General features: G+C 35.4%; 3 protein-coding genes across 4 annotated transcripts in view; all 3 read right to left on the bottom strand.

Annotated features, from left to right (window-relative positions):
* Positions 1–897: 897 nt before the first annotated feature.
* On the bottom strand, positions 898–10580 carry LOC109612794 (uncharacterized). The gene is made up of 2 exons (XM_059131724.1): positions 10166–10580; positions 898–2424 (listed from the first exon to the last, which is right to left on the bottom strand). The coding sequence occupies exons 1-2, from the start codon at positions 10504–10506 to the stop codon at positions 903–905; spliced, it is 1863 nt and encodes a 620-aa protein (XP_058987707.1). The 5' UTR covers positions 10507–10580; the 3' UTR covers positions 898–902.
* A 3848-nt stretch (positions 10581–14428) lies between these two features.
* Positions 14429–18978, bottom strand: LOC131806849 (uncharacterized). Its single transcript, XM_059131644.1, has 3 exons — positions 18959–18978; positions 15930–17057; positions 14429–14474 (listed from the first exon to the last, which is right to left on the bottom strand). Exons 1-3 carry the CDS (start codon positions 18976–18978, stop codon positions 14429–14431), a joined length of 1194 nt encoding a protein of 397 aa, XP_058987627.1.
* Positions 18979–26189: 7211 nt separating this feature from the next.
* The window catches only part of LOC101889808 (proton-coupled amino acid transporter-like protein pathetic), a 70365-nt gene continuing 69027 nt past the window's right edge, over positions 26190–27527 (bottom strand). For both annotated transcript variants that reach the window (XM_059131598.1, XM_059131599.1), the window contains 2 exons: positions 27233–27344; positions 26190–27155 (listed from right to left, as the gene is read on the bottom strand). In XM_059131598.1, coding sequence (XP_058987581.1) covers positions 26964–27155; positions 27233–27344 — 304 coding nt within the window. In that variant the 3' untranslated portion in view covers positions 26190–26963. The remainder of the gene's footprint in view (positions 27156–27232; positions 27345–27527) is intronic.

Genomic DNA, 27527 nt, shown 5'->3' with positions numbered 1-27527 from the left:
TGCACAGACAATTTTTGGCATGGGCTGAAGTATCCATTACGAACTTCACATGCGAAATTTGAAACAATCCCGGTAAAATCATCAAAATACCGAATATCGGGGGGTACGGTATATGGGGGCTATATGAAGACGTGGACCTACATGGCCCATTTTCTGCTTTATGCTGCAGTATCTATTGCGAACTTCAAATACCAAATTTGGAACAATTTCGGGAAATAATGTCGCTAAAATCATCAAAATACCGAATTTCGGGGGGTACCGTTATATGGGGACTATATGAAGACGTGGACCTACATGGCTCATTTTTCGACTTAGGTTGTAGAATCCATTACGAACTTCAAATGCCAAATTTGAAACAATTCCGATGAATAATGTCGCTAAAATCATCAAAATACCGAATATCGGGAGGTACCGTTATATGGGGGCTATATGATAACTTGGACCTACATGGACCATTTTCGAACATAACCTGCCTACTGGCAAAATATACATGTGTGCAAAATTTTAGCCTTCTACCTCAATTTGTTCGAAAGGTGGCGTGATTACAACAGACAGACAGACAGACGGACATGGCTAAATCGTCTTAGAATTTTACGCTGATCAAGAATATATATACTTTGTTGGGTCTGACATGAGTATTTCGAGGAGTTACAAACGGAATGACAAAGTTAATATACCCTCCATAGTATGGTGGAGGGTATAAAAATAAATTAATTAAATTGTTGTTTATAATAAACAATGACCTAAAAGCCCAGGAAAACAAAGTCCTAAAGAAACCAATCCATTTTTTGCCCACTTTTTGCCCTTTTATTTTCCAAATCCATACAGCATTCCATTGTACACAATCGTTCCATTACACACAAAACTTTTATTATTCTGTATTTTTTTAACTTCTTAAAATTTTAACATTTTTTCAATATTTCAATTCGCCTGAAATAAGTGTGCATAAAAATTTCACACAAAAACACCAAAAAAGATGCGGCATGCAATATCAATAGGCCTTTAAATACCACAGACATTTTTGCCAATGAAAGTGGTATTGGTACCGTTTTCGGTACCATTTTATTTGAGGTGGGCCCGTGAGGATGACCGAAAATATCGCTTAACCATTTCTTGATCAAACCGGCACAATGCATGGCATTTAGAATTCTGTCGAACGGTTCCATGAAAATGGATTGTGGCTTAAAATAGACGCACAATTGATTAAGGACCACAATCTGGGGAACTATTTCAAAACTGTCATACAAATGATAGGTTTTGAGAAAATTCTGAAATAGCAAATAGTCAGTCATTATGGCATGCGGATGGGGATTGTGGAGATGATCGAAGAAATCGCTATGATTTTCCCTCTTATCAGTGTACACGATTTGTGCGGGGGGAATTTGCAAGGCCTCGATTAAATCGCCATTGAAGTATCGCCTTATGTGAAATGTATAATTGTTGGCTATCAGATTATCCACGGAGTAGGGCCTTGATATGGCCTGGATGTGGAAAGCTCCGTACAGCTTTGCCTGAAATGCACTCCAAACAATGACAAACCCAAATGTCCAAAGCGTTGCAAAGCAGCCAATAATGCTATAGCGTATATTTCTAGCATTTCCCAGTACCAGTCCGACTACATCCAACCATGAGTTCTGGATTACATTAGTCTTCCTAAACGCACAACGCAGTGCCAGGACTGAGGTTAAAGCGAAAATCATCGCAATCAACACCAGAAGCCACACTGAGCCTTGAAAGGGGGCCAACAGCCAGCTACCCTCGGCCAATGATTGCTTTCGCTTGGGATACACCACCACAGATGATGTCAACATATAGGGTATGCTCACGGCAAAGATACGCGCCCTAGTTGCCGAATGATAAAAACCAGCCAAGACATCAAATTTTCCCCGCGACATTGCCAGAAAGGCACCCGTGGCCGTGCCATTTGGGTATAACCTGCCAATGGTCCAATCTCTCGATTTTTGCAGGCGTATTTTAAAATTTAGTTTTTCAGCTACAACTTGCAACATCTTGGCCTCCAAACCCCAGAAATGTTTGATTTCTTTGCCAGCACCATTAAGCGAGTAATTGAAGAACGGATCGGATACACGTACAAAAATGTCGATGGGACATTTATGGAAATTCTGTAGCTTCATGGGAAATAATTCCGCCTTTGTCAAACGGCCGTCCTTGAACTGGCTAATTAGTTGCAATGCCACGTTTCGGCATTTTCCCGGCTGGAATATGCTGTAGGTGTAGAAGTTGAACGTAAAGCTTTCCACATGCAAAGCCACCGTAATATGTATGATGTTGCGTTCGTAGGCTTTTTCGAAAATCTTCTTCAACTCGTCGCCACTGTTAAGCTGATCGGCCGTTTTCATAATCACCATATAATTACCCATTTTGTGAACATATTCATTGTTTTCAGTAACCGGTAGAAGGGCGCTGCAAAGATAGATATCGGAGACATTAATTTTATTCAATTGTAAAATCATAGATAAATCAAGATTCAGACAGGGAAAAAATAAACAAAAAAAACAAGTTAAAAAGCACTAAGTTCGGCCGGGCCGAACTTTGAATACCCTCCACCATTTGGAACGAATTTGGAAATTTTCAAAAAATAAAGTCTTTAAAAAATTCTGTTAAATTTTTAAAAATACCGAATATAGCCGTTATATTGGGGTCTATACGACATGGACCTACGTAGGCCTGGTTTGTCATAAGCCATTACCATATTGAAATTCGAATACGAAGACCTGTACCTGCATAGACAATTTTCTGTCACAGACTATAGTTTCCATTACGAACTCTAAATACGTAATTTGAAACAATTCCGTTAAATAATGACGCTAAAATCATCAAAATACCGAATTTTGGGAGGTACCGTTATATGGGGTCTATACGAAGACGTGGACCTGCACATACAATTTTTTGTCATAGGCTGTAATGGATACTACAGCCGAACTTCAAATACCAAAGTTGAAACAATTCCGGTGAATAATGTCGCCAAAATCATCAAAATACCGAATAACGGAAGGTACTTATATATGGGGGCTATATGAAAACGTAGACCTACATGGCATATTTACGAACTTAACCTGCCTACTGGAAAAATAAACACGTGTGCAAAATTTTAGCCTTCTATCTCAATTCGTTCGAAAGATAGCGTGATTACAACAGACAGACAGACAGACGGACATCGCTAAATCGACTTAGAATTTTACGCTGTTCAAGAATATATATACTTTGTTGGGTCTGACGTAAATATTTCGAGGAGTTACAAACGTAATGATGAACTTAATATACCCTCCATACTATGCATGGTGGAGGGTATAAAAAAATCTAAAAAGTATCAGTCGGTTTTGCCGACAGATGTGTACCCTCAGCCAATATTCGATTATTTAAATATATTTAGACTTCTGTTAGGATTATGTAAATTTTTGAACATCTTTATAGAGTAGGTTCTGAAAAAATGGGCCAATATTGTCCAATGGCCCAATATTGTCGACCTTAATAAATATGATATAATTATTGCGATATGCCAGGTTTCCTTCACTTTTATGAGATATGTGCTAATTTGTAGAAAATGTTAAAACGTGCTTGAGTACCTCATGTAGTCGCAGTGTATTCCATTTTCATAAATTCCGATAAGTTCCATATTCGTCTCAGGTTTCTGGTTGGGAGAAATATTTAGATATAGCAAGCTGTAAAGAATCGCTGACTTGTTTCGCAAATTATGACAGATAAAAGAATTGAAGCTTGTGACACTTTGTGGTTGAAGTACAAGAAGGGGTTCGCAGATATATATCAGATTTCACGTTAGCAAAAATGTTCGTGTGTGTGAAATTTGAAGAGAGTTGGATGCTTATATCGGTTTTTTGAGCATTTTTTTAAATCTTGAACCTGTTGCGGGTGAGCTACCAGAAGAAATAGTCCCATCTCTACCATCTTTATAACAGATCTTCTGTTGATGGAAATATTGAAATGTACCAAGTCGGAATGAAATTGGATTTTAATTTCGCGTTTTATGAGCTTTTTGGATATTCAAAATGTCGACCCTTTGTGGGGGAGGTAGCAGAAGGAGTGTACACATATATTCCATCTTCACACCAGATAACCGGACTCTTTTTTATACCCTCCACCATACTATGGAGGGTAAATTAACTTTGTCATTCCGTATGTAACTGCTCGAAATACTCATGTCAGACCCAACAAAGTATATATATTCTTGATCAGCGTAAAATTCTATGTCGATTTAGCCATGTCCGTCTGTGTGTCTGTCCGTCAGTCTGTTGTAATCACATTATCTTTCGAGCGAATTGAGATAGAAGGCAAACATTTTGCACAAGTGTTTATTTTTCCAGTAGACAGGTTAAGTTCATAAATGGACCATGTTAGTCCACATTTTAATATAGCCCCCATATAACGGTACCTCCCGATATTCGGTATTTTGATGATTTTAGCGACATTATTCACCGGAATTGTTTCAACTTTGGTATTTGAAGTTCGAAATTGATAATACAGCCTACGACAAAAAATTATATGGCCAGGTCCACGTCTTCGTATAGCCCCCATATAACGGTACCTCCCTATATTCGGTATTTTGATGATTTTATCAACATTATTCACCGGAATTGTTTTAAATTTGGTATTTGAGATTCGTAATTTATACTACAGCCTATGACAGAAAATTGTCTGTGCAGGTCCACGTCTTCGTATAGCGACCATATAACGGTACCTACCATTTTAGCGGCATTATTCACAGAAATTGTTTCAAATTATGTATTTAGAGTTCGTATTGGCAACTACAGTCTGTGACAGAAAAATGTCTATGCAGGTCCAGGTCTTCGTATAGGCTCCATATATCAGTACCTCCCTATATTCGGTATTTTGACGAATTTAGGTACAATACCCACCGAAATGGTTTGAGATATCGTATTTAACGTTAGTAATGAATGCTATAGCCTGTGACAGAAAATTGTCTATGCTGTTCCAGGTCTTCGCACAGCTCCGATATAACGGTACCTCCCTATATACGATATTTTGATGATTTTATCTACATTATTCACCGTTTATTTCAAGTTTCGAATTTGAATATGGTAATGGCTAATGGCAAACAATGCTTATGTAGATCCACGTCATATAGACCCCAATATAACGGCTATATTCGGTATTTTTAAAAATTTAAAAGAATTTTTTATGGATTTTATGTTTTTTTTTTTTTAATTTTTCAAATTCGTTCCAAATGGTGGAGGGTATTCAAAGTTCGGCCCGGCCGAACTTACTGCTTTTTAACTTGTTCACATTTTGTAAGATATATAAGTATTTCAAATTTTGACCGTTTGTGGGAGAGGTACTTAATGGAGTGGACCGATATTCAACATTTTCGCACCCGACCTAGCACATATTCAAATTCAAATACATAGGATTTGCAAAGTTAAAACAAAATCGGATAATCCTTTCTGTTCCTGTGCAGTAAAACCTTGTCTTTTACATTTTCGACCTTTTGTGGGGGTTGTACCAGAAGGAGTGGACTGATATTACCCATCTCCGAACTCGATCTAAGCTTGATGATAATACTACTATGTACCAAGATTGGACCGAATCGGATACTCCCTACGAGTGTTATCGTGCGCGCCAGCCAGACGGACGGACATCGCTAGATCGACTCCAAATATTTGCGGTGAACGTATGAAGGTAGAATTTTGAAAAATTGCACTGGGGTTGCAGGTTTGTGAAAAAGGGTTGTAGAGATGTGTGCACGAAAAATACTAAATAATACTATATTTGATTCAATTTGGTATTGCTTGAAATCTGAAATTCGGCATTAGGGTCGCTTGTACGGAAAGTGCTGAATGGTATTATATTTGATTTTGGCTGAAGGGATAGAGATACAATTCAGTAATTTCATATTTAGATAACTTATGGAATTTGTGTTTAATTTTACGGTAGTTTGAAAATTCGTCCTTTATTTGTACGAAATGTACTAAATGGTACTAAATTTGGTATTGAGTGAAGGGATAGGTCTGGAATTCTCAAATTTGATATTCAGGTCTCTGTTGATATCTGGAATCCTGAAATTTAATTCGGATGTCACTCTTGATGTCTGTGGTTGAGAGAAGGAGCGGATTTTGGATATGCGTACTATGATTGAACTAAATGTGAATAAATTTGGTAATAATTGAAATTACATAGCTGAAATCGTCGGAGGTTGAGATGTCGAGAGAGTTTTGAAAATTCGGGCTAAAATTTTTCGAAAAGTACTAAATAGTACTAAATTTTGTATTAAGTGAATGGGTAGAGCTAGAATAGAGTGGTTTTGGAAATGTGTATCATAATTGTACGTAAAATACTAAATGATACTAATTTTGGATCAATGTTGTTTTCCAGAATATAGAGTGATTCTGATATTTTGGATATGCGTACCAAGTGTTACTAAATTTGGTATTGGACCAAGGAATATAACTCAAATTTGATATTAAGGTCACTGTGGGTATCTGGTGGTGGTTTTGCGAATGCGTACTATAATTGTTCGAAAAGTTTTAAATGGTACAAATTAGGGTGTCTAGGATGGAGAGATGTACGTTGTTTCGGATATGCGTAGTAAAAATCTGAAATTTGATATTGAGGTCGCTGTTGGTTTCTATAGTTTTCATAAGGTGACGTTGAAATATTTGATGGAAATGGAAAAATTGGATGTTGAAATGGAAAAAGTGGATGTGGGTCCATTGTGTATTGGTTTTAAAACTTTTTTGGTGTAAAAGAAAAAAATGTTCTTTTATTCTTTCCGAAAAGAAAAATCTTGAACAATATATCAAACATTGAAAGTCAAAAAATTTAGCAAAATGTATAAGGTTTTGATAACATTTTTTTTCAAACTGAACAAATTTTGGATTTTGAGTTCAAACCAGTAAAGAAAGTCCTAAAGTCGGGCGGTGCCGAATTTATAATACCCTACACCACTTTGCTAATATAGTGGAGCTCCGCATAACAATTAAAAGTTTTTATGGGAGAATTTAATCGTACATGCTATGATTATAATTATTATTTAAAGTTCAAGGGACTAAATATGCCGAAGCATTTGTATCTTTTAAATTCGGACTTGTATTGCCCATTTGGTGCAAAATTAATTTGAAATCTGATAAAGATATATATGGGAGCTATATCCAAATCTGAACCGATCTCGATAAAATTTGGCAAAGATATTTCTGAGCTGTATTTGATATATTTCCCTGAATATCGTTGTTACGGAGTGCATATTATGGCTGTGGGTAACAAATACAACAAATCGGATGAACAATATATATGGAGCTATAGCTATATCTGAACCGATCTTCACTAAATTTGGCATACTAGCTTCTAGACTCAATTCGGTTGCATGTGCCAAATTCCATCCCATTTGGACAAATATTAGACGTTTGGTGCACAAAAAAGGATAAATCGGACGAAGTTATATATGGGAGCTTTATCCAAATCTGAACCGATCTCCTTAAAATTTAACAAAGTTATTTTTGAGCTGTATTTAATATATTTCCCCAAATATTGTTGTTACAGAGTGCATATTATGGCTGCGGAGGACAAAAATAACAAATCGGATGAACAATATATATGGGAGCTATAGCTATATCTGAACCGATTTCGATCAAATTTGACATACTTATTTTCAGGCCGAATTTGGTTGTATGTGCAAAATTCCATACTATTCGGGCTGATATTACACGTTTGGTGCACAATAAAAGGCAAATCGGACGAAGATATATATGGGAGCTATATCAAAAATTTGACCGATTATCTCCAATTTCAATAGGGTTCGTCCTTGGGCCAAACAAACGTTGTTTGCAAAATTTCATCCCAATCGGATAATATATGCGACCTGCATTTTGTTCACAAGAATACATGGACAGACTGACGGACGGACATGCATAAATCGACTCAAAATGTGATTCTATGCAGATCATCAAAAGGAACTATGGGTCTATCTCGTTTCCTTTTGCCTGTTACAAACAAATGCACAAAGACATAAAACCCTGACCATCTTTTGGGGTACGGTATAAAAAGCCCTAATACGAACTGTTGGAACGAATCTAAAATTAGGGCGGGCTTTTACTGATGAAATAGCAGGATCTTGCTAGCATAAAATAAATCAAGTTCATTGTTGTACCTGAAATAAAACAAGTAAGCAAAGGCTACAGTCGAGCGGGGCCGACCGTTGAATACCCTACAACACTATAATAAACAATTTATATAGGCGAGATACTCGGAAGAATTCCACAAGATATTGTGACAAATAATAAACGAAATCCATCAGGTTTCGTTCTCTAATTTTCGAATAATAGCAACTTAAACTAATTTGCTCATTTCCAATTTATTGGTAGATGTTGCACGTAAATGGTCTTCCTAGATCTGGAACCAATATTTCCCAAAGACCTATAACCTCTCAGATGTGACAAAAGATTAGCATTTATTATTGGTTTTTGACTGAAACACATCTATATGGGATACAGACATTTGACTATATTCTTCAACGAAATCAGCGTTAACGAAATAGTCAGAAGTGCGTCTTTCCTGCTGCTCCAAAAAGTCGCTGGAATGGACATTTTCGTATTTTGTCTACAAAAGTTGGCAAACTATTTCACACATTGAATATTTTTGGAAACTGCTTGGCTTTTGCAATGTCCGGTAACCCCCATTCAAATGTTCGTTAGGATCGGGAGATAATTACGACCTGCTGACAATTTTGCAGTTTTTTGGTCCATTTCAACCCCTAAATATATTGCGATCATCTCCAAAAAGAGTAGGCTTCTATTCTGACCCTCATCTTATACCCATGCAAAATTTCGTAAGGATCGGGCCATAAATTCGATCTGTATATGATATCCTGATATCCTAACTACTTAGTTTTGTTAGCTGTAGAAATATTACCAAATGTTTAATTCTAAATGAAAATATGCCAAAAATATGACAAAATTGAAAAAATATGAGAAAATGTTACAAAATCAATATTTTCATCTTTAATAAGGGATATTTTTATGCGATTTTTTTAGACGTTTTTTCTTTCATGCCAAGAGGCCATTCTTCATTAATGAGAACTGTCGAAATCAGTTCAGCCGTTCTCGACATATATGAGATCTTTCAAGCATATCTTCTTTGATAGACATATATATCGCACGTATTTTGCTATATATCCGATTTGTTGGATGTTAACATCAATGTAAAGATCAGAAGTAGCCTTGTCATGGCTTTGTGATTTAGCCGGGATTCGCGGTTTAATGAAAAATTTTGAATTCTTTCAACACAAAAGATATGGTCTATTTTACCCGCTAAATATTATCCGATGACCACCCAAATTGGTAGGCTTCTTCCCCGCCCTAAACTCTAGCTACATGCTATAATTGCGACGTGTATAGCTACTGCAAAATCTGAAATTTTTTCAGTATTTGGTCCATTTCAACCCCTAAATATAATGCGATCATCTCCAAAAGAAATAGGGTTCTATTCTGACCTTAACCCCACCTCCATTTTCAATCTCGTGAGGATCGGGCCATAATTGCGACCTGTAGCGTGATTACAAATTAACATGGACAGACGGACAGACGGACAGACGGACGGACGGACATACATAGCTAGATCGACTCAACTCGGCGAGATAGGAAGATCCATATATGCTTTCCTATGTGGGAAATCAATATTTCGAAGTGTTACATAAATTGTGGCCCAATCAAACTTATAATACCCCCAACACATAGTGTTGTAGGGTATAATAAAAAATTCTAAAATATAAAAAATAGAAATATATTTTCGGAAGGGTTTAGATTAGCATATGATTTGCAACAAGATTATAAGTGATACTAATTTTGATGGTATTGGTATTGGGCAGATAGGTTAAGATAAAATTTTGAATGGAAGGACATAGTACGCGTTCGGTGTTTTTTTTTTTTGTACTAAAATGTACAAAACAAAATTTAGATTGATTTCAAAATATGGATGGAATCCCTTTTTCTAATTCTAAAGCAAAAATCCTTGCCACGATTCTCAGTGGTTTCATGGCTTTTACCAAAATTATACAAATGATAAAATTGACCTTTTGCCTAAAAGATAAAGCAAAAGGAGCTGTAGGCATTTGCAATTATATTTAAATTTGAATAAAAAATTAAAAGATTTTCGGATTTTCTGTGTTAATACTTACCTAAAGGCCTTATATGAATCCACATACCATAAATTATAGGCAAACAAGAAACTTTGTTTCTTCCCCTCAGTAGAAGTCTCACATTTCATCAAGTCTTTTCCGACAAATGCCAATGACAGATAATGTTCGATTTTATAAACCCAATCCGAGGTGTATTGCAGATTAACTGCAACACCAAGCAAAGGAGTTTTCGCGCGGAAATAGTCTGCAATAACCTTTTCCAAACTACGATTTGTTTCATCGAATTGTATGCCCCATTGTTCCAAAGAATTCAATAATGCCACCGCTTGCAGAATTGATAGTAACAGCCACAGAAATGTTGCGAATTTATGACGGCACATGTTGAACACCAAAACGTTGTCTGACTGCTGTGGTTAGTGGGAGAATTGCTGCTTTAAATATTCTTCCGTTGGAGAATATTTGTGGCAATAAAAATTAAATATTGTTAAAAGTCCCCTTAGTCCCTGGCACTGATTGCTTACATATTTGAAGTGAAGAGTAGTTGGGGATACAAAAATAAAATAAAAATTATTTATGAACATTTTATGTCTTTCAACAAAAGGCAGAGAGGGTGTATATTAAAGAAAAATTGTTGTTGCAAAATCGTCAGGCAAAATCCCATTATTGTTGTTTTTATAAAAACAACGTTTGTTTATGAGTGGAGAACGATGGTAATGTTTACCAGGGGGTAAGGCAGGGAATACCTAGGTTTCGGAAAGAGCCACCAATCCTCTTCAGTTCCCTTGTTTCTTGTCTGAGATATTCTCCCCAGAAGTTATTTTAAAAAATAACTTCTATGACAAAAAACATTTTTTTTACCCAAGTGACGAGATCGTAAGCTCAATAGAAGAGGAACAAAAGAATTACATAAAACTAAAATTCTTTTGGAAAATCTTCTAAATCTTACAACCGCACTTATAAACATTTACATCTTTCTCCACTTGTTATGCTTTCGTTCAACCTGAACGAAGTAACATAACCATGTAAGTTTGTTTTGTCTGTTACAACAAGCTTACGATCTCGTCACTTGGGTAAAAAATGTTTTTTGTCATAGAAGTTATTTTTTAAAATAACTTCTGGGGAGAATATCCCAGACGAGAAACAAGGGAACTGATGAGGATTGGTGGCTCTTTCCGAAACCTAGGTATTCCCTGCCTTACCCCCTGGTAAACATTACCATCGTTCTCCACTCATAAACAAACGTTGTTTTTATAAAAACAACAATAATGGGATTTTGCCTGACGATTTTGCAACAACAAAATACTATGGTATCCCAAACAAGCAAGCCAAACACTGTTTTAAAGAAAAATTGTTAAATTTTTGATTTCATTTGCAACACCTTGCTGTACTTTACCTCAGACTTCACAATCTATATGGAATGAGTTGCCAGATCGAAACAAAATTTAATAAGTGTTCATTACAGAGATGGGAGTTTCCAAAACATTTAACTTTTTTATACATTCCACCATACATAGTATGGAGGGTATATCAAGTTCGTTATTCCGTTTGTAACTCGTCGAAATAATCATTTTAGACTCAACAAAATATATATATTCTTGATCAGCGTAAAATTTTAAGACGATTTAGCCCCGTCCGTCCGTCCGTCTGTTGCAATCACGCTACAGTCTAAACGAATTGAGATAGAAGACTAAAATTTTGCACACGTGTTTATTTTTCCAGTAGACAGGTCAAGTTCGAAGATGGGCGATATCGGTCCACGATATCGTATAGCCCCCATACAACGGTACCCCACAAAATTCGGTATTTTGATGATTTTACCCACATTTTTCAAACGGAATTGTCTGAAAATCCACGCAAGGAGTTCCTTGTGGGTACATTGTACCTCGGAGGAGAATTATCTATATAGGTCGACGATATCGAATAGCCCCCATACAACGGTACCCCCGATATTCGGTATTTTGATGATTTTAGTCACATTTTTCAATTGAATTGTCTGAAATTCCACACAACGAGTCCTATATGAGTATTTCACCCCCTGAAAGAGAATTGTCTATATAGATCCACAATATCGTATATCCCACATATAACGGTACCCCCGATATTCGGTATTTTTATGATTTTAGCCACATTTTTCAACGGAATTGTCTGTTAATCCACACAAGGGGTTCTTTGCGAGCACTTTAACCCCTGACATAGAATTCTCTATATAGGTTAATGATATCGTATAGCCCCCATATAACGGTACCCCCGATATTAGGTATTTTGATGACTTAAGCTGTATTTTCCAATGGTATTGTCTGAAAATTCACACAAGGAGTTCTTTGTGAGCACTTTAACCCCTGAAAGGTGTTTGTCTATATAGGTCCACAATATCGTATGTACCCCATGTAACAGTACCCCCGATATTCGGGATTTGATGATTTTAGCCACATTTCCCAATGGAATTATCTAAAAAACCACACAAGGAGTTCCTTGTGAGTACTTTACCCCCAGACAATATCGTATATCCCCCCATATATCGGCACCTTCCGATATTAGGTAATTTAAAGATTTTAACAGAATTGTCAATAGCCTGTATATCTTAGTGAAGCCCCTTGAATTTGACACAGTGAAAACTTATCTTAACATTGATGAATACTTATTCCATTTCCATCGATAGATCGAAATTGGCATTAAAGTAACTAATTCAGATGTTTAAGTGATAGATAGAAGTGGTATCATGTAGCCTTCATTTGTTTGTCGTGAAGTAATAATTGGTTTCACTATCCCCACATTGTTTGCGTGTTAGTTATATCAGGCATTTGCCATAAATTTCCTCAGATAAGTTGTTTGTTGTAAGACAACACCAAATAACTCTAATAAATTATCAACAAGAAATAATTAGACAAAAAAAAAAAAAAACGAGGAAACACGTTAAAAATTATCAGTCGGTTTTGCCGACAGATGTACAGGGTGAGATGAAAAAACTGCAACAAACTTCAGACTGCTATTATTTCTAAGCCACTCGTCCGAGAGCTTTTAAAATTATTTCAGTGACAGCTCATTATATTGTTTACAAACGTATAAAAGCACTTTGGTGAGAATTTTCCAGAAAAAAGTTATTCCTGAGGGAATTCAAGCGTGACAGTGTGATTTCTTTATATTTGGCTGGAAAACCACAAGTGGCTATCGTTAGAGAACTCCAGCATTTAAATGTGAATAAATCTTTTGTGTTTGTACTATCGCTCGTTACCGTGATACTGGTAACGTAGCCCGACGTCAAGGAAGTGGACGAAAAAAACAGCAACATCAGCAGAAATGGTCCGAAAAGTAAAGAAGCGAATTGATCGAAACAAGCGTCGCAGTGACCAAAAAATGGCTCGTGAGCTGAACATGTCGCAATATTCCATTCTGCAAATATTGAAAAATGAGCTCGGAGTAAAGCCATTGAAATTCCAAAAACTACAAGAACTTATACCTCAACAGAAATAAAATAGACTAAAAAAGAGCTAAAGACTTGCTTCGCTTGGCCGAAAGTGGTGAACTGCCGAATTTGGCTTTCTCCGATTAGAAAACATTTGTTGTCCAGCAGTTTGTAAACAAACAAAATTATCGTGTTAACTTGCCAAAGAGGTCAGCTGAAAACGTGCACCTTCGGTTGGCCACCAGAACTCAAGCGCCGGCCATGGCGATGGTGTGTCGCTTTCCGCTCGTATTAATCGACCGTGGCATCAGAAGAATGCCGAATATTATCGCGAAAATATTCTGGAGGGTGTATTAAAGCCTTGAGAACGCAAAGCAAACATTTTGGCCGCAGACCTTGGACATTCCAACAGGACTCAGCACCATCGCACTCAGCACGCGCCACCCAAGAATGGTTACAAAATGAGGTTCCTTGCTTCATTTCCAGCTCACAATGGCCACCAAAATCTCCGGATACCAATCCGTTGAACTATTGTATCGGGAGTATTTTGGAACGCAAGTTTGGCACTACAAAATACTAAAGTGTCGATCACCTCAAGCAAGCGCTTCGCCGGGAATGGGATAAAATACCGCAGAGCAACATTCAGACAGCGTGTGACGGTTTCATTGGCCGTTTGAGAGCTATAGTTCGTGCCAAAGGTGACCAATTCGAACAAATCTAAACTTATTCCAAAATTTAAGGATATTCCCGACATTTTTCGCTTTCTTTCAATAATATTTAAAAACAAATCAGCAAAAGTTATAGTCATGTGATTAAAAATATGAAAAAATTGAAAAAAAAAAATCGACAAGAGATATTCACTGTTTTATTGGTACATTTTCCCGCGATTTGGTTAGATTTTATCGTTTTACGGGAATTGTGAAAATAGGCCCAGCGGTTCCTGATCTATAAGCAGAATAAATAAGATCAATTCTTTTACATATATTTTGTACCTATTTTGCTATATATCCGATTTCTTGGCTATTAGAATGACTGTAATTGTCAAAAGTGATCTTTTAATGTATTTGTGATTTGGCTGGGATTAAAAATATTCGTGGTTTAGTGGAAAATTCCTATTTTCTTACATAAAAGTTGGGGTCTATTTTAGCCGCTAATTATTGTCCGATTGGTAGGTTTTTGCCCAGTCCTAAACTCTAACTCCATGTAAATTTTCGCGTCGATTGGTTCATTGTTGTGGCCTATAGAGCAACTGCAAAATCAGGAAAATTTTGTGTTTTTGGTCTATTTCAACCCCTAAATATCGTGCGATCATCTCCAAAAACAATAGGGTTCTATTCTGACCCTAACCCCACCTCCATTTTTCATTTCGTGAGGATCGGTTCATAATTGCGACCTGTAAAGTGATTACAAATTAACATAGACAGTCGGAAAGACGAACATACATAGATAGATCGACTAATCTCGGCGAGATAGGAGATCCATATACACATTCCTATGTGGGAAACCAATATTTCGAGGTGTTGCATTATTTTTGGCCCAATCAAACTTATAATGCCCCCAACACATAGTGTTGTAGGGTATAAAAAAAAATTATGGCGTTTGACATTGTTGCAGTTTTTTATGTCACCCTGTATATTCTCTGTATCCATATGTCTGAGGGTATAAAAACATTAAGTTCGATCGGACGGGACTTTCAATAACCTCCACTGGCATCCTCCAAGGACTGTCGGACGGACATTTTATAGACTTAGAATTTCGTGCTGATCACGAATATATACCTTATAGGGTCACCGACTAATATTTCGAGTTGTTTCAGACGGATTGACAAAATTAATATACTCTCCTTGCAATAATTGAGAGAATAAATATAAATTCTCTTCGTTTGCTACTCTCAAAAGGAGTTGAGATCCATAGTAAGACCCTAAGTGTAATAAAATATGCAATAAAAACAAATAATATAAACATTAATGGTTAATTATTTTATTTTTAATCTTATTTCTTAGTTCTCTCAAAACTTTTTTCCGATTCAAATTCTTCTTCGATAATACAATTTCACCCATAAACACCAACAACGATACGACATGCAGAACCAAAAGACCTTTAAATACGATTAGCATTTTGGTCAGTGACAGTGGTTCGGGCTCTGTATTTGGAACATTTTTCATTGAGACCGACACCTGAATTTGTTCTCCGACCTCCTCCAGCCATTTCTTAATTAAGCCCCCCGACTGCAGGGCGTCAAAAATTCGATCAAACGGTTCAATTAAAAACGATTTTGGCCTGAAATAGGCACACATTTGATTCCAGATTAGAATGTGCGGAATTATTTCAAATCTGTCATGCATATTGTGAGTTTTGAGAAAGTTCTGAAATAGCCAGTAATCGGTCATTATGACATACGGATGTGGAGCTTGGAGTTGGGCCATAAAATCACTCTGAGTTTCGGAAACGTCTGTGAATACGATTTGTGTTGGGGGAATGTTTAAAGCTTCTATCAAATCTCCTCGGAAATACCTTCGAATGTGGAATGTATAGTTGTCCGCTACTAAATTCTCCACTGTATGGGCTGGCGGGACCACATCAATATGAAAGGCTCCATACAATTTACCCTGAAATGCACCCCACACAATGACAAATCCAAAAGTCCATAGCATAACAAAATATTTTGTACCCATGCTATGATAGCGGATGTTTCGGGAACTGCCCAAAGCCAGGCCTACCACATCCAACCATGAGTTTTGAGCCACAGCAGCATTGTTTAGAGTGTAACGAAGCACCAGGAATGTTGTTAATCCAAACATCAGGGAGACTAAGAGCAGCAGCCAAACATCATTTTGGAATGGAACCAACAGCCATCCACCTTCGAAAGTGCGTTTCTCTCGCTTGGGTATCACCAACACCAATGGTGTTAGTAAATACGGCATGCTCACGCCAAACCTACTAGCCCGAACCCTAGAATGATAATAGCCCACAAGTACATCAATTTTTCCCTGGGTCATTGCCAGGAATGGACCTGTTATAGTACCATTTTCGAATACAAGGCCAATGGTTGCGCCTCTCGACTGTTGCAGCCGTAATTTGAAGTTAAGCTTTTTCGCCATGATTCTCAAAATCCATGCCTCCAAACCCCAAAAATTTGTTAATTCCCCATTAACGACATCGAGGGAATAATTGAAATATGGTTCGGTTAGATGCACAAAAACATCAATGGGACATTTATGTAAATTTTGTAACTTTATGGGGAAAATGTCGCCACTTGTCAAATGGCCGCCCTCAAATGTGTTAAATTTTTGTATAACCACATGTCGACAATTTGACGGATGAAAAACATCATAGGTGTATAATGCGAAAATAAACCGCTTCCGGTACATGACCACTGTAATATCGAGAATCCTATGCTCGTAGGCGTGTTGAAAAATTCTCTGCAGTTCCTGGTCACCATTCAGATGTTTGGCAGTTTTCATAACCACCATATACTGACCCAGTTTTTGGACATATTCATTTCTCCCAATTGCCGGCAAGAGAGCGCTGAAAGAAATGCAAATACGTTAATTAGTACGATTCTCTAACTAGTTAAGGAGCGTATAGCCCCCATATAACAGTACCCCCAGCCACATTTTTCAATGGAATTGTCTGAAATTGTACACAAGGAGTTCTTTATGAGTATTTTACCGCTGACAGAGAATAATCTACGTAGGTCCACGTTTTATTATAGCGCCCATACAACGGTACCCCCAGATATTCGGTATTTTCATTATTCTTGCTACATTATTCACCGGAATTATTTCAAATTTCGTATACAGGGTGAGATAAAAAAACGGCAACAAAGTCAAACGCCATATTTTTTACATTTCTTTTTAAATTTTATTGAATGAAAGCAAAACATATCGGAAATAGCATCAAATTTTAAAATAAGTTTTTATTTATTCGAATTGATCACCTTTGGCACGAATTATTGCCTTCAAACTACCGATAAAACCGTCACACGCTGCCCAAATGTTGCTCTGCAGTATTTTGGCCCATTCTCGGCAAGGCGCTTGCTTGAGGTGATCGACACTTTGGTATTTTTTAGTGCCAACCTTGCTTTCCAAAATACTCCAGACACAATAGTCCAACGGATTGGTATCCGGAGATTTTGGTGGCCATTGTGAGCTGGAAATGAAGCGAGGAACCTCATTTTGTAACCATTCATGGGTGGCGCGTGCTAAGTGCGATGGTGCGGTTTTCTTGTTCTTGCACTTTTTGGAATTTCAATGGCTTTACCCCGAGCTCTTTCTTCAATATTTGCCGAATGGAATATTGCGATATGTCCAGCTCACAAGCCATTTTTCGGTCACTGCGACGCGGGTTTCGATCAAGTCACTTCTTTACTTTTCCAACCATTTTTGCTGATGTTGTTGTTTTCTTTCGTGCACTTCCTTGACGTCCGGCTACGCTACCAGTATGACGGTAGCGTGCCATGTTACGAGACACAAAAGATTTATTCACATTTAAATGCTGGAGCGCTGTAATGATAGCCACTTCTGGTTTTCCAGCCAAATATAAAGAAATCACAATATCACGCAGGTTGCAGGTTTTTCATCTCACCCTGTATATGGGAGGCATATCCAATTATGAATTGATTTTCAACAAATTTGTTGTACTTGCTTCTAAACAGAATTCTGCCGGATGTGCCGAAATTCATGTCATTTGGACTTATATTGGTCATGTAGTGCATAATTAATCCGAAATCAGTTGCAGATATATATGGGAGCTATATACAAATCTGAATCGATCTCGGTAAAATTTGGCAGAGGTATTTCTGGGCTGTATGTGATATCTGGTAGCAAATATCATTGTTGTGGAGTGAATATTATGAATGTGAGGGACTTAAAAACCAAATCGGATGAAACACATATATGGGAGCTATAGCTATATCTGAACCGGAAATGTTAACCCTCAAGCGAGTCCATAAAGGAGTTTTTTGGTCCTTTTTTTAAATATGTTTACTACCAAATTATTTGTCATAAAATTCTACTATAGGTAGTAGAAGACGTAGAGAATCATACCTAAACGAAAATATTTCCACATTTTTTATCAACTTTTCTTTAGAATTTTCTGATGGATTTTCCGCGTAATTATTGAAAAAATTGAATTTGTGTTATTAAACACAAAGGAGAGAGATGTTACATTCACTTTTTGGGAACTGATTAGCCTAGAAAGCACGGAAACGGAAAACGAGCAAAAAAATAACAAACTTTGAAATCAACATTTTAACCAATCTGAATCTGACAAGCATGCTCGACCGAATACACCGAACTTTGAATACCCTCCACCATTTGGAACGAATTTGGAAATTTTCAAAAAATAAAATCTTTAAAAAATTCTATTAAAATTTTGAAAATACCGGATATAGCCGTTACGTTGGTGTATATACGACGTGGACCTACATAGACAATGTCATTGTCATGTCTTGAAATAAACGGTGACTAATGTAGCTAAAATTATCAAAATATCGTATATAGAGAGGTATCGTTATATCGGAGATGTGCGAAGACCTCGACCGGCATAGACAATTATCTGTCTTAGGCTGTAGTATCCAATTCGAACTTCAAATACCAAATTTTAAACAATTCCGGTGAATAATGTCGCTAAAATCATCAAAATACCGAATATCGGGAGGTACCGTTATATGGGGGTTATATGAAAACGTGCACCTATGAACTTAACCTGCCTACTGAAAAAATAAACATGTGTGCAAAATTTTAACCTTCTGTCTCAATTCGTTCGAAAGATAGCGTGATTACAACATAAAGACAGACAGACGGATATCGCTAAATCGACTTAGAATTTTACGCTGATCAATAATATATATACTTTGTTGGGTCTTTGAATACCCTCCACCATTTGGAACGAATTTAGAAATTTTCAAAAAATAAAATCCTTAAAAAATTCTGTTAAAATTGAAAAAAACCGATTATTGCAGTCATATTGGGGTCTATACGACGTGGACCTACATAGGTATTGCTTGTCGTAAGTCATTACCATATTCAAATTCGAAACTTGAAATAAACGGTAAACGGTAGGCTGTAGCATCCATTACGAACTTCAAATACGACTTATCGAACAATTTCGGTGGGTATTGTACCTAAACTAGTCCAAATACAGAATATAGGGAGGTACTGATATATGGGGCCTATACGAAGACCTGGACCTGCATAGACAATTTTCTGTCACAGACTGTAGTTCCCATTACGAACTCTATATACGTAATTTGAAACAATTCCGGTGAATAATGACGCTAAAATCATCAAAATAACGAATGTTGAGGGGTACCGTTATATTTGGCCGGTTATACGAAGACGTGGACATCCACAGACAATTTTCTGTCTTAGAATGTAGTATCCATTACGAATTTCAAATACCAAATTTGACACAATTCCGGTTAATAATGTCGCTAAAATCATCAAAATACCGAATATTGAGAGGTACCGTTATATGGGGGCTATACGAAGACGTGGACCTGCACAGATAATTTTCTTTCATAGGCTGTAGTATCCATTTCGAACTTCAAATACCAAATTTGAAACAATTCCGGTGAATAATGTCGCTAAAATCATCAAAATACCGAATATCGGGATGTACCGTTATATGGGGGCTATATGAAAACGTGGACCTACATGGCCCATTTACGAACTTAACCTGCCTACTGAAAAAATAAACATGTGTGCAAAATTTTAGCCTTCTATCTCAATTCGTTCGAAAGATAGCGTGATTACAACAGAGAGACAGACGGACAGACAGGCAGACATCGCTAAATCGACTTAGAATTTTACGTTGATCAAGAATATATATACTTTGTTGGGTCTGAAATGAGTATTTCGAGGAGTTACAAACGGAATGACAAAGTTAATATACCCTCCATATGGTGGAGGGTATAAAAATTATAATTCGAATTTGAAAAATGCTACATTTTTTAAATTTCCAAATCAAATTTTGGTTAAACAGAACTAAATTGTATCAGATTTAGTACCATTTATGACAGTTGATGCACTTAGTACACATTTCCAAACAACCAAACTTTATGTTTACATCAAATGTTCAAATTTTAACTGTATCCATTCAAAAATACCAAAAGGGCACGAAATTTAGTACTTTTAAAACACTTCTAGACCGAATTTTAAAAACCCCAGCCTTACCTCCCAAAACTAATACCAAATAAAAGGTCTCCAGCGCTATAGGTTTATTTAAATCCAAATTGTACCAAATTTACCATTATTTTATACATATAAGTACGAATTTCCTACATAACTAAATCCTATACTCCAACAGTAATCTTAATTCCAAATTTCAGGATTCCAGCTGTATTGGTTCACATAAATCAAACCAAATTTGGAACATTTTAGTACACATAGTATAAATTTCCAAAATTACCTACATTTCCAAATCCGAAACCAATTTTTTCCAATTTTTAATTATATTGGTTTACCTAAATTTAAATCGTACCAAATTTAGTACCATTTAGTAGACTTTAGTACAATTTTTTAATACTACCAATAGGAATCTTATTTCCAAACTTTAGGATTCCAAATTTAGTACCATTAAGTACACATAAGTACGAATCTCCAAAACTACCTACATCCCTCAGTCCTAGAATGAAATAGTAATCTCATTTCAAAATTTCAGAATTCCAGCTTTATCGGTTCACCCAAATCGAAGTTATACCAAATTTAGTACCATTTAGTACTTTTCTTGCACATAAGTACACATTTTGGAAACTTTCTCTATATTCCAATCCTGCACTCCGCCAGTAATGTTGAGTATAAATCCTCCAAATTCAAATTGTACTAAATTAAGTACCGTTTAGTACTTTTCGTATACATGAGTGTACAATTCCAAAACTACCACCGTACATCTACTCTACCCCTCAACCGAGGTTCCCTTTCCAAATTTCAAGTTTTTAACCCTAACCGTGCACAGGACTCGAAAAGGTAGTACATTTTAGTTCTTTTCAAAATTCCAAATTCCAAGATTCTAGCTTCAACCGTTTCATCTGGGCGTTGATGAATCTTTAGGTCGTCAGTCCATGTCTTTACACTTTCATTAATCTAGGTAGATTCCAACAACCCAGCCTTATCTGACCCCTTCAGACCAAGAGTGACCCTCACCCAAAATTTGAAGATTCTAGCTTCAACCATTTCATCTGGGCATTGATGAAAAAGTCTGTCAATTACTTTACTCTTCTCTTAATATAAATAGTTCTATAATGCAGGTTCTGGAACACACCTATAGTGTGCATTTCTTCAAAGTTAAAAATTGTTTACATATCGGAAAACATGATTTTAATTTTGGTCATCTAGCTCGATAGCTTCAGACAGACATAGACCAGCCTTTTAAAGGTCAGTTTCCACATCGTGTTAGAGTTATATGTAAAGTGATGTTTTAACATTTTATAATTTACATTTTTGTGGCATTAGCTACCACGATGTGGAAACTGGCCTTTATACTTTGAATACATGAGCGTGAGCTTTATTTCTCTGACCTCCATTTTCAATAAAATCACACACACACACGACTTTCTCCATATCGATAGTACAATATTCAGCACCATTTAATATTTTTACATATTACATAAGCTAGATTACATATTATCTTAGTCATATGTAAAGTGACTTCTTCACATTGAGTATTAAGCATAGTTATAGCAAAATTACAATTTTACAATATATAACTTCCATGATGATTATTATCCACCTAGGCGAAACTTCTAAGATACTTCCGCAATTGCTTTACTTGCCTTTTCATATCGCATCATAGTATAATCGCTTGACTTACCAAAAAGCCTTATACGAATCCACATACCATAAGTTATAGCCATACAGCAGGCTTTGCTTATTCCCCTGGCTAGAAGTTTCAAATTTCATTGAATCTCTTCCAGCAAATGCCAGCGTAATGTAACGCTCTATTTCATGCATCCAATCTCAGGAGTATTCCAAATAGACGGCCACTCCAAGGATATGAGTTTTAGTTCGGAAATAATCTGCAACTACCTTTTCGAAACATTGATTTGCTATGTTTAATTGTATGCCCCATTGCTTCAAAGAAATTTCGGATGTCACAGATTGGAGAATTGATTGAAAATGACAGAGAAATATTGCGAATTTGCGAAGGTTCATGTTGAACGAGTAACGTCGTCTGATAGGTGACTGGCTGGCTGCTTACCTACTGACTGACCATGGGGAAATTTTGTGCCGAAATTATTGCATCCACTGGTTTTCTTTTGGAAAATATTTGCAAATCATTCTTTGCCTTTAAATGCTGGTGCAGAAATTGTGGTAATTAAGCGTAACTATTGTTTAATTCTCTCATATTTTTTTAATTTTTAATTGATTAGATTTGATGCAATAGGTTGGTATGGAAAAAGGAAAAACGACATAAAATGGTAGATTGGAAAAATACGTTATTTATGGACAGTTTATGGAAATGTATGTAGGGGCGCTGTCCTCGACAGAGGCTTGTTAATATTAATATAACATCGCCGTTACTGTATCGACTCTAATTTTTTGGAATTGCAAGCCCCAGGCGATATAGCGCTCGTTACTATTGCAGATAATAGTACGATAATAACGTCAAGGACTATCGATGTGCAAACTGGAACCCTTATTTTATCGGGAGATTTTAATTCATTAAATGGATTTACAATTTTGATCACTAGGAATATTTATCAGCTGTAAGTGACTGATTGAGCCGCCCAGACAAAACGGCTTACCAAGACGAAAGTCAATCTTGGCAGGTAGGCGGTTGATACTTTTACAAATGAGTACGAAAAGTACTAAAATGTACCAAAAAAAATTACACACTTTGTATTTAACAAACGGAATGAGCTATAATTCTAAAATTTGGAATGAGAGTCACTTGGAAATACCACCTTTAAGGTTACGAAAATTTTTAAAATGGTACCATTTGGTACTATATGAACGGATAGAGCTAAACATTTTTGATGAGAATCAAGGTTGGAAAGTAAGTTTGAAATATGAATGTGGTTTTGGAAATGTGTACTGGGGTACCTGTTGGTTGTAGGTTTGTGGTAAAGAGGTAGTTTTGGAAATATGTACCACATGTGCTCGAAAAGCAATATATATTACTATATTTGGTAAAATTCGGTATTGGTTGAACAGATAGTGCTTGAAATTTGAAATTAGGGCCGTTGTTCATGTGTAGCCTGGACATATGGAGGTGGTTCCGGAAATGTGTACTATAATTGTTCGAAAAGTACTAAAGTGATACTAAATTGGTTATTGGGTGAAGGGGTTGAGATAAAACTTTTGATATTTAGATAACTGTTTTTATGTGAAATTGAGATATGGAGGAGTTTTAGAAATGTGTTCTACAATTGTACGAAAAGTACTAATTGGTACAAAATTTGATATTAGGTGAAGCAATAGAGATGAAATCCTGCAATTTTGTTGAGAGGTCACTTTTGGTGTTGGTGGCTAAGAAAGTACTAAATGGTACTAAATTTGGTATTGGGTGAAGTGATAGGACTGGAAGCCTCAAATTTGATATTGAAGTCTCTGTTTGTATCTAGAGTTGAGATATGGAGGAGGAGATGTGTACTATAATTGTACGAAAAGTACTAAATTTCTTATTGGGTGAAGGGATAGCGCTGGAAGCCTTAAATTTGATGTTGAGGTCTCTGTCGGTATCTATAATTGAGATAAGGAAATACGTACCATGATTTTACGAAAAGTACGAAATATGTGGTAATAAATTTGGTATTGGGTGAAGGAATAGAAATTAAATATTTGATATAGATATCACTTTTGTTGTCTGTTGTTAAAATATGGAGGTGATTCTGGAAATATGGACAATAGTTATTCGAATAGTACTAAATGGTACTAAATTCGGTATTGGGTGAAGGAATAGGGCTGGACACCTCAAATTTGATATTGAGGTCTCTGTTGTTAAATGGAATTGAGATATGGAGGTGATTTTAGAAATGTGTACTATGATTATTCCAAAAGTACTAAATGGTACCAAATTTGTTATAGTGCTAGAATCACGAAATTTGATACTGAGGTCTCTCTTCGTATCTGCGATTGAGATGTGTTGGGGTTTTTGGAAATTGTCCTAAAGTAATTGCACTAAAAGTACTAAATTTGGTATTGGGAAAAGGAAAAGAATTGAAATCCTTAAACTTGATACAGATGTCACTTTTGGTGTCTGTGGTTAAGATACGAAGATTGTTTTGGATATGTGTACTGAATTTGGTATTGGGTGAATGGACAGGGATGAGACCGCGAAATTTGATATTGAACTGTACGAAAAGTTCTAGATTTGGTATTGGGTAAAGGAATAGAGTTGAAATCCTGAAGTTGATACAGATTCACTTTTTGTGTCTGTGGAGTTTGTTTTTAAAATACGTACTTTAACTGTACGAAAAGATCTAAATGCTTCTATATTTGGTATTGAGAGAACGAATAGAGAGGGAATTCTGAAATTTGACATTAAGGTCAATGTTGGTTTCTAGGGGATTACATATGGAGACAATGAAATAGTTTTGGAGAGAAAAATTGGATGTGGGTCCATTGTGCAATGGGTTTACTAATATCATCTTCGGTAAATGTCAAAATTGAAAATTTTGAAGACTTTGTGGGGTAAAAGTTAAACATTTTCCTATTATTCTATCCGAAAAAGCAAAGACTTGAATAATACATATATAAAACCCTGAAAATCTGAAAATTTAGTACGATGTATAAAGTTTTGATTAAAAAACGTTATCAAATTGAACAAATTGTAAATTTTTAGTCCTAATACGAACTGTTGGAATGAATCTTTTCGCTGACGAAGTACCGGGTACTTGCTAGTGAGTGTAAGTACTAGTCAATATATTTGTTAATTTTTAAGTAAAGGTTACTCAAATAAAAATTTATGCATCGATCGCATAGCAAGAATTGAAAACTATTTTTTATTTACCTTGGAATACGGGTTTTAACTGGAGGATGATTATTCAATATCAAATACTTTTGCTGTATTTTCCAACCCAACCGAAATTAATACTTTGCATTTCAGTGGATCATTTAAAGAATTTTTTTTTTAAATGTTTTAAAAATATTTACCATATAAAAATATTAAATACGACAAAATTTATAAACATTAATTCATAGATACCCAAAATGATATAGGGAGCCATAAAACCGACCCCTCCCAACTCTTTTGTTATTAAATCCACTTAAATAAAACCCATGTTTTTGTGTAAAAAATAAATAAAAATAATATATTTAGTTTTTCTTTTTATAAATTTGATGAGTACTATTTTGTTTAAGATTTACAAACAATTATTGTTTAACTAAATAGATTGATTAAAAAAAACAAATTTGCAAATTAAAAAAACAAAATAAAAACCACTGATAATTAATCAAAAATATTTGTATGTTTAATGGTATGGATTTTTTTTTTAAATATTAAGAATCAAAGGACACTTCTTGTATACATTCGATTTCGATATCAATAATACAACTCTTAAAAAAGTTATTGGAAAATAAATGCTATTTATAAGTTCCTTCGATTCTGTATTTTTAAATCCCGAAATTGTATCAAAAATTCCTACTTGATTTTGATTCTGAGATTGTTACAATAAATTTTTAAATTTATAAATAAAAAATTGAGGTATTTAAAAAAAAAAAAAATAGAGATAAAGAAAAAAATGTATAAAACAAAATAAATCTTCTGCAATTAAATATTACATAAAATATATAAACTTCTATTCTATTTCACTAGACTAAAGTCTAATACGAAAAAGAGCAGGCAAAGAGCAATACAAAATAGAACATTATCTTTGGAACATAATTAACAAAGATAAAATAGAATTAAAAAAAGAGCGAAAATAAAAACGATAATTAATAAATATAATATTAAATTTCTAAATTTTTTCTCCATTTTGTTTTATATATATATTCTATTCATATAATTTTGTTGTTACTACAAAACAAAGGAAACAGAGTTTTATATAAAAATAAAGGCACTGTTTCGTTTAGAGAAAATATTCTTAAAAAGATCATGCAGGATTTTCTTAATTATGTAGTTGCGGTAGATGTGGTTCTTCTTAAAGATATCTTACAAAAAGCGTGCACAATGTTGTTGTTGTTTTGTATACATAAAACATTTTGTTAAAAAAAAAAATAATAGATGTTGTTATATTTTTTTGTCTTGATATTGCTATGTGCAAGTTTATATATATATGTAATTTAAGCTCCAGAGATATTCCACTAACAATAGTTAGGGAGCAGTTATATAAACAACACAAAAAAGCTTCTCAATATTAAGTGTCTTTTGTTTTCTTCTTCCACTTCTTCGATAATAATATTCTAAAAAATAGCATTTTGCACCAAATACTAGATTCATTTTGTAAATAACATCTTTGCTTTTTTACAACTTTGGAGTTTTCGGGTTTTCTTATGATATTCCACCAGCAACTGGGGCTGCACTCGTATCATCTGAATACAATTTCATAATATCAGCAATGGCACTATTCGAGCCGAATACTAAGGCAGCAATGCCACACAAAAAGATGACAATATTTTTCCATACAATCCAGTTGTATGCACCAAATCCAGTGTCCCAATGTGTGACCATCTCAATGAAAACCTGTGTGGTGGAGAGAGGAAGGTTTTTTGTTATAATTTGCTTTGAAAAATAATTATTTTAAATATTTCACAACTTACGGGGAATATCAGACCAAGAATGGAGAAGCAGAAGGCACCAATAAGACCCATAAATGGAGCTATTGTAGGTACTGACACAGCCAAAACTACAGCAGCGGTTACCAAGACAGTTCTAAAAATAAAGAGATTTAGAAATTAAAAAACATTAATTTTATATAAAGATTATAATTTTTATGTGAATCGGGTAGGGCCTAACATTCGATAACTTTCAAAATTAGGCTACCCTAATAGTGTGTAACAATATTAAAATATCCAATGTTGAGACCAAAACAAATATGTATTTTAAAGGATACAC

Source organism: Musca domestica, unplaced genomic scaffold, assembly GCF_030504385.1.
Source record: "Musca domestica strain aabys unplaced genomic scaffold, Musca_domestica.polishedcontigs.V.1.1 9, whole genome shotgun sequence".
In the NCBI taxonomy this organism is placed as follows: Eukaryota; Metazoa; Arthropoda; class Insecta; order Diptera; family Muscidae; genus Musca; species Musca domestica.
This window is presented reverse-complemented; position numbering and strand designations above follow the sequence as displayed.